This window comes from Camelus dromedarius, chromosome 4, assembly GCF_036321535.1.
Source record: "Camelus dromedarius isolate mCamDro1 chromosome 4, mCamDro1.pat, whole genome shotgun sequence".
In the NCBI taxonomy this organism is placed as follows: Eukaryota; Metazoa; Chordata; class Mammalia; order Artiodactyla; family Camelidae; genus Camelus; species Camelus dromedarius.
This window is the reverse complement of record NC_087439.1, coordinates 66,883,948-66,892,812: the sequence shown is the minus strand read 5'-3', so window position 1 is coordinate 66,892,812 and position 8,865 is coordinate 66,883,948. Positions and strand designations below refer to the sequence as shown.

At 44.6% G+C, this 8,865-nt stretch overlaps 1 protein-coding gene across 3 annotated transcripts in view; it reads right to left on the bottom strand.

Moving 5' to 3' along the window:
* Positions 1-678: 678 nt before the first annotated feature.
* The window catches only part of KLF7 (KLF transcription factor 7), a 91,235-nt gene continuing 83,048 nt past the window's right edge, over positions 679-8,865 (bottom strand). For all 3 annotated transcript variants that reach the window (XM_031451923.2, XM_064485053.1, XM_031451918.2), the window contains one exon: positions 679-6,896. In XM_031451923.2, the coding sequence (XP_031307783.1) occupies positions 6,859-6,896 (38 nt within the window). In that variant the 3' untranslated portion in view covers positions 679-6,858. The remainder of the gene's footprint in view (positions 6,897-8,865) is intronic.

Here is an 8,865-nt window from a genome sequence, read left to right as displayed (position 1 = left end):
CAGTTCTGAGAATCTTCCCTGGACTTCCCGTCACCCCCTTCTCACTGTTTGAGGCAGCTGACATCTGCATCTGCATTTTGTACTGCACCTAGCCACCCAAATGTCTCTGCATCCAGCCAGTCATCTCTTCCCCACTTTGTCACAGACCTGCTCCCTAAATCAACTCCCCCCAGCCCTCACCTCAATTGTCCCGTCTCACCTTTGCCCTTCTTCCCTCCTCCACCAACCACTTCAAGTAACCCTTTCCAAATATGCTCTATTAAGTGCAATCCCAGAACAAACTTTCCGCTTCTCTCGCCAAATAAACTGCTTTCAATAAGCTTCTCTACCCCACAAACAAATAACATCCCACAATCCACCTCGTTCTAAAATATTGCTTTTCATAACCTCCAACCATTTACTTTTTTCCTCCCCTCAAAGAAATAAACTGCCTTCAGTGTTCCTTCTTATTTGGGCACTGAGCTACCTCATTACAACCATAAAATACACACACACACACACACACACACACACCCAGCAACCTCCCAAACAAAGAAAAATGACCTAATACAATTTTTCAGCTTCCCTTTCTCTCTCTGAGAAAGAAAACTCTCATGAGGTCCATAAGGACCCATTTGTGTCTCTTTGAGGATTTTTTTCTCCCCAATGAAATAAGTTAAGGAGACATACAGTGAGGCATTCCAAGGCCAAACACATTCTACTGTTTATTACACATATTACATTCTTAAATAAAAATGCGTCACATAACATTTTTTGCATAGATATCTTACAATATACCAATTTAAAAAAGAATTATGAAACAGACCAGTAACAAAAATAAATTTTTTCTTCATTAATAATTTTGTAACATTAACATACCACCATCATATAATACAAATAATAGTTTTAAATCTTAAGACTTTTGTACAGCAAAAAAACTTGACAAAGTAATATATTTATATATATATATAAAAAGCTTAAAAAAAATAAAATGTCAAAAAAAGGCATAACCGAGGGCTATAAGACTGGGTACTTCTGTGATATATTATAAATACCAGAGAAGGCCTGAGAGCATGTGACCGGGGGAGGTGGGGGAGGGGAGGGGGCTGGGAGTAGGTCTCTCCAAACACACTTGTTAGACACATCTGGCAAAAAGAAAATGTATAGTGCAAAAATAAAGTTCTTCAAGCAACTGTGAAGAGGACAATAGAGACTTGAAAGAAAAGTGGTGGTGGCTGGGAAGTCATGTGATGGGAGGGGGGAGGGGGTGACGAGAGAGAAGGAGTGTTGGGGGGCATTTAGGGAAAGGAAGGGGAGGCTTCAAAAACATGAAATGTTTATTTTTGCCTCTGTGTCAGCAAGGAGATCTTGGCCGTAACAGGTGTATTTTTCCTCCCTGGAATGAAGCAGAAGTGAAAGATAAAGAAATTTAACAAAGTCTGGGTTTAGATAGAAAATGCATGCCGAGGGAAAAACAAAAACAAAAACAAAAACAAAAATGTTGAGAACCAGCCAATGAGCCCCAAAGCCTTTCTGGACCTGGACTTGCAGAAATGATTCTGCCTTGGGTCCAGAGGCCTAGGATTAACATGTCCCCTCTTCCCACCCTCGGCCCGGCCCCTCTGCGCGGAGCTCCCAGTGTGTTTCCAGCATACTGGCAGTTATATAAGCGTCCACCCCCCCAAAGGCATTAGGCACTGGTGGCTACTCCTCGTCAACGTCAGTAGCCTAACTGGTTTCCTTCTGCGAAGGTACAACAGGTACACACGCACACGCGTCTAGCTGCGTGTACACATACCACCCTCATTATTCTGACGTGGGGTCCATTTTATGGCAGTAGACAGAAGCTGGAGTCAAAGCAGTTTATGATTCCAAAGCTCACAGTTGAAAAAAATTGTATAAACAGTCCCCAACAAAGAACGTATCAACCTTCCCTCCTGACTGCTGAGAGGGAGCCCTGTTTGAAAAGAGTATCTCGTTTGGGATATTTGTGAAGTGACAGCCTAGGATTTCTCTCCGTTTTGGATACCTGTTTACCGAGGACTTATACGTAAATGCAAAACACCTTAAGAATACAGTACTCTATTGGAAGAGTGCACGTCAGGAAGTTAACTGCAGCTTTATTTTTCCCTTTTCCGGGATCTATTAGGAACCAACAGAGGAGATTTAAGAGAGTGTTAAAAGCAAGAGGAACCCCTGAAGCCTCAGGCAGTTAGTCATGGGATCTCACATTTACAAGCAGCTTTTGCTTCCTTTGACACACTTTCGTTGTTTCATCTCAAGTATTCCCAGAGATCCTCACTGAGGAAAGTAAGCCATCAAAGAGGCATGGATGTATACTCAGGCCAGCCCCTCTAGTTTTCAAACGGAGATATCACCATGTTTACCGAAACGTACGTGATCCAGACCTGGAATGCAAATTCTCTCCTCCTGCCCCCACCCTACACTTGGCAGTGGCCACTTCCGGAAGATGCCAGGGAACGCTTCCACAAGTAGCTCTCAACCAGGTTCGACTCAATGCCTTTTCACTTTGGCAAAGATCCAGGTGCAAAACTGCGGCCAGAAATGTTGGCCCTTGTAAGATTTTTTTTAAAAGAAACAATGAACCTGATTTTTGTAATTAAATAAGTTGCATCCCTGACTTTCCCAACCTTCTTCCTTCTCCTGAAACCAACTCGTGCAAAAGAGAAGCCAAAAGCACTTTGCACTGTATTTTATATTTTATGAAGTGACTTCTATAGAGGAAACTGTTGTGAACCAATAAAACTAATGACTAAGTTTTGTTGGTCTTGCCATTTGAGTTCATTTCTTTTGACTTTGCTGAAGAATTGAGGTGGGGCTACAGGCAGAATGTTCTGCATGCACTGGATGAGCGGCCCTGAAAATCTCATGTTATTTCCCCTTTGATGCAAATAGACATGGCTAATCTGGAAGCTTATCCCAAACTGAAGTCCTTTAAAAAAAATCTTCTCTGGCTTTTAGATTCAAGGAAGATTTAAAAAAAAAAAAAAAGGAATCAGTTCTGCTAATCATGCGTGAGGTTGGCTGTCTTTTTTACCCTGTTATAATCAGGCAATCAAAGATGTAAAAAGGGCACAGGAGGTGCAGGAGGGGAGGGCAGGTGACACTGAAGGACTTTGCAAGGGAGAGCACAGAAAGGAGAAGGAAATGGTCGGCATGAAGTTCATTTGGGGGTCTCCGATATTCTTATAAAATGCAGCTTTGTCATGGAATCCACACATCTCTTTTTCTGGACATAATATTCATCACCACCAGGCATTAAGCTGGGCCAGTCAACCATCAGTGGGGCAGGAGGCCAGGAGCTAGGAGCAGCATGATGATTTCAGGTCTCCACATCTTTGACTTACAGCCATGTGGTAGGAGAAAGAAGCACAACTTGAACTAAAGAAAACTGTCAATGGCTTAGAAACACTCTTTTTCTATACATCAAACTCTGAACCCTGGATAAAGCGTGCTTGAGAGGACAGCCACAAGAAACACCATGCCAGATTTTTCCTTTCAAATTTGAGATCCCCTGGAATGTCAGGAGGTCACAGTTTAAATGAGAAAGCGGTTGAACGTGTTTCAAATGTCCATTAAAGCACTGTTCTAAATAACCTGTCCCCTTGGAAGCGAACCAGCTTCAGGTTATTTCTTCCAGCAGGCTCTTTCCAACCATCTCTGCCACTTCAGAGATGATGGACATTTTATCACAAATCCATTTCCAAGATGATCGGAGCTACCACCCCCACCACCGCCCCCATGGATAGGACTGGTTATCGTTGAGAGGTGTCAATCGGGCTAAAGAATAGTTTCAAAGCCATCCACTTAGCACCCACCAAATTCTCAGGCCAATTCTCACAGTCAAAAATGCCTGAAGCAAGCAAGCCCCACCATCGCGGTTCAATGCACCCCGCTCAGAGAAAGGTCAGGAGCAGATTACACAGGACCTCGCTGATACAAAAGAGAGAGGAACTGCCGGACATTTCAGACACCGATGAAGACCAAACGGCCTTTGTTCTGCCACATTCAAATGAGATCTTTTCAAGACCACAGATGACAACAGGGAGCAAACAAGCAATGATTACTCTTTTGCATTTTTTGAAAAACTTTCTTTTTAATAGAGCCTTGCATTGGTCAGTTCAAAAATTAAATTATTATAAACCCTTAATAATAGCATTTCGAGAGGCAAGAGCAGCTCCAGCTGGGGAGAGAACGTCTGTCAGTCGTGGCAGCCACGGCTAATGCCATCACTGGGGTGTGCGTGCAGTCAGGCTGGAGACAGCTCTAGAAAGGGAAATCATTGAACCAATAAAACCTGGGGTGTCTAAACTTTCATCGAGTGCACTGACTGGAGGCGCTACAGTTTAATACAGCTGAGGTTCCAGGTCCTCACACATCCTTCATCCAGCAAGGATGCACCACACATTCAATTATCGTCCCATGGTATGCCCTGATGGACTGGCTACAAACACACTCGAATGCAGTCGAGAGCTACGAGATTGTCAGCAAGCAGTGCTCCAGAAATGGTTTCTAAGTCATGTCTAGTTTTACATCTTTGGAATAAAACTGATTTTTTTTTAATACCCTCCGACTAACATATACAGAATTGCCTCTGGCAAATGGGCAGATTTGGGGTGTGTGTGTATGTTTAGGGTGGTTTATCTTTTTTTGTTGTTTTTTGTTTTTTGTTTTTTTTTTGTTTTGTTTTGTTTTTGGTCTAAATCGAAAAAAGGAAAAAGAGAAAGAAGACTTTTAAGGGCCAGACCTCAGAATGCCCCAACTGTCCAATTGGCAGCTACAGCATTTGTGATAAGGAGGCTCCTTTACCCTCCGACGAGTAGGTTCAACATTTCAGTGAAATCAAAGTTTGCAGAAAGCTGAGAAACCAAATGCCAAGGATCTTGAAGGTGGCTGTCATAAATGTGTCTCTGTTTCTTATATTATTATTTCCTTTTAAAGACTTCAGTTTTGCATCCCAAATAGGTATGGGGTGGCATTTAACAGTCAATGAGTCAAACAGTCAGAGGAGGGCAGGAGGGGAGCCAGCTGGTATGAAGGAGCAGCAACCACGGGCGGACCAAATGCCATTTTTGTTTTTTTGAGACGTGTCTTGAAGGGATGGTCCCAGAATATACAAAATATACAATCTGCCCTAATAACCACCCCGCTTGCTTGCATAGGCCATTGAATGGTCCTAAAGGCAGTCTTTGGAGTTGAGGCCAGTGCCAGCTAGCTAAGAATGCGGGGAGATGGAGACCGGTGTTGGATGGGTATATGGGATGGAAGGTGACGCATGTACCCCCTCAGAGTCAGCTTGCAGAGTAAGCGTGAGGCCTCTGTTGCTCCCGGGTGCTCTGGGTCACAAGTCATGGTGGGCCTAGCCAGGAAAAAAAATCAGAACTCTGTCTCTCCTTTTCAGACGGACCACGAGAGAAACATTTCAACCCTTTCCTTAAATGTCCCCCCTTCACTCCCACAGTGGCATTCTGAATTGTGTGTTTTAACGAGTTGGGTGATGGGACTCAGCGGGTATGAGAGAGGAAGAGAGGATGATGGTGTTTTGAAGCCACTAGACTTGGGAGGCATCCTCCGTTTTCCCCACTCCTGGAAAGAGTGATATTTTTGGCTTTTTGTCAGGTCATAACCCAGAGTTAGGTTAAATATGCAGCTGCCCTTTGAGACTAGCGACATCTACGCTGAAACTGGTTATAGGGTAGCAATGACACACAGCACGGGGTTGATCGCTCTAAGCTGAGGTCATGATGCCTCAAGGGGGAGAAGAAAAGTGTGATGTCCCATCTGATTGGCTGCTTTGAGAGCTGGGTATCCAGGTGCCGAGAGAGAGTCCTGGAGAGGTTTAGTCCATGGAGAAAAGATAAAACATTTAAGCTTCCAAATAAGCTTTTCAAGTTTTCGTTAGCAAAAAACAGAGAGATTAAAAAGAAAAAATCTAGCACTGGCAATAAGGTGAGGCTCAAGGGATATACTGTGATTTATCATCAAGGACTTTATTCTCTTGGCCACTTTGCAGTCATGCTAGAAGTTTCCAGAATCCCTAGTGCATATGGTGTGCAAGAGTCAAAAAGTAAGAAAAGAAAACTCCTCCCTGGAGAGTGAAGTCTAGAGAAATGCAGGCCAGAAAGGTGTAAGGTGTTATTCCAGAGTCTGCCGCCGCTAAGGCCGTTGGTATCGACTGGAAAGATCTCAATAGTACTAAGAAGAACCAAAACTGATCAACAGTTCTGTGAGGAAGTCGGACGCACGGAATAGTAGGACTTTTCACACACAAAGGACAAATAAACCAAGAGTTAATTTTGGCTACCAAACTGCAATTTGGTTTTCTAGGTCATTTTTCCCCCAACTATTGAAAAAGAAACATTAGTGCTACACATTTGCAACTTTAAGACGTTGTATTCTCCCATCAAGTTGCACTGAGAAGCGAGTTAAATAAGCCCCTCTTACTGCCGTCCACCTGCAGAGACGTCACATCCATTTTCTTTGATTTCCATTGGCAACAGCGGGAAATAATTCCAATAGTGCTGAAGTAAGCAGCCAGACTGCCTTGCTGAGTTCACCTGGTTTCCTTCTTCGTCTTCTACCATCTGGCTAGGGCAAGGCGTAAAGAATAGACGTATATATTTCAAATATAGCTGAGTGCATGACAGTGTGTGCGTGTGTGTGTGTGTGAGTGCATGTGTGCGTGTCTGTGTGTGTCTGTGTCTGTGTGTGTGTACACAGAGGTTTATACGTGAGAACGTTCTTCTGCGAGGCAATGGGTCCCCGCCTGAAGTCCAGTCCCCTGCCTCACGGCATTTCCTTCAGACAATGGCCGACGCCATGACAACTCCGGCCTTTACGTTTTTTAGATATGTCTCTTCATATGGAGGGCAAGATGGTCAGACCTGGAAAAACACCTAGGAAATATAAAAACAACAAGGATGTTAGCCAGGTCTGGGTACAGAGCCCACTGCCATCACCCCTTAGAAAATGATAATGCCTACCTGAAAGAGAGGCAGTGCGTGCGTGTTGAGAAACATGGCAGCGCGTTGGTGGGGGGAGCCCAGGGGACAGACTGCTTGGGTTCAAGCTGTCCCACTCGCTGTGTGACTCTGAGCACATTAACCTCTCTGTGCCTTAAGCCCGCCTCCATATAATGGGGATAATGACAGTACTCACCTCCTGGTTGTGAGCATGAAGGGAGATGATCTGTGTCAAGTGTTTAGAAAATTGCCTGGTACATGGTAAGCTCTCAGTGGATACTAACCATTATTATCACAATCGTCATCACTGAAGAAGAAACAAATGTAGAAGCGTTTGGACACAACATGTGTCATGCCCGTGTGCCATGAAGGCAGCACAGCACGCTTAGCCACTGAGGGATGAAACTCCCACATTCCAACACCCAGATTTCAGTCTTAAACTTTACAAAGCAAGCCCAGAAATGCTGCCTGGGATACCTGCAGGTCTATAAAGACATTCTATATTCAAGTTGAGAAAAGCTCATGTTTTTTGAGTATGGTATAATATGCAGGCATGTGCTCGGTATTTCCCCAGTATTACCCCAGTGACACCCTCAGGTAACTTCCATGGTAAGTGTTCACACGACTTTTATGTGCGTGTGGTCAGGACAGCGAGGCGAGGGTCACATAGCTAGCATGCACAGGATGAGAGCCGGGCAGATCTGTTAAGTTCACTCTTTTGAGCTTTTCTTGGTACCCAAGGTTCACCACTGAGTGCCTCCCTCAGCCTCAGAGCAGATCCAAGTGGTTGTCTTCACTCCTTCCCCTTTCTTTCGACGCCACCAACATGATTTTCCCCTAGGTAGCAACTCTCTTGTGTCCTCAGTTGTATGGGGCTGACCCTCCTCCTAAGGCTGAAGTTATAGCCATAGTGATCTGCTTAGTGATCTGCTTAGCGATGTCACATGACCTGTAAAGGTCAATGAGAGCCAGCTCTGGGACATTTGCTGACACTATTGCAAGAAAGAAGCTCTCTTTCCACTGGGGCTAAGATATTAAGATTGAAGCCTGGAGCAGCAAATGGCCTTGTGGGGAAGAACGTGCTTGAGATTCGAAGTTAACAGAGAAAAATGGGGCCGGGGGTAAGAGAAAGAGCCCTGATGACATCTGAGAAACCGGACCCGGCCAAAACTAAAGACAAATCAAATTCTGTTCTCATTTATCTGAGCTAATACATACCTGTGGATGCTAACACCAGTCTAAGCCAGGGTTCTTACTTATTACTAACTGAGCGGCCATTTCCATATCCCCGAAGCCTGCACACGATCTAAGGCTCCGGCTGGGATTCCAGGGACGTTAGCACATGAGACAGTACTCATTCTTAGCTCGGGTGTGTGTTCTCCCTCGATCCTTCTCTGGAACCGGCCACCCTGCTACCTGCGAGAATGCTCCCTGGGTCCCCGGGGGCCTGAGACACCCTCACTGTCCAAACCTCTTGTTGGGATGTTAGCAAGCTGTCCTGCTCAGGTCAGCAAGGTTTCCTGTTCAGGGCAGCATGTCCCTGTATCTGCTCATTCCTAAAACAAACAAACACCAGCCCTGTCGCCTGACCCCAGCATGCTCCACACACCGCTTCTGCTCACTTCTTAAACAGGTACACGTGCAGGGTAGCACCTCAGGGAAATGAAGCAGAACAGAACAAAGGTAAAGTGAACAGCACACAATAATGGGAAAAGTACAGGAGAAAATGATCTAATCCAGTAACATGTTGAGTAACAGCAGTTCTAACTATACCCACTTATTTCAGTCCCTGATTTGGTATGAGCTAGATACTTGGATAAACCCTTAGAGTTGCATCTGAAGGAGATTCGATTCACTATAAAACAGTGATAAACAGTGCTTTTCCTTAAAAGCAAGTACTTGA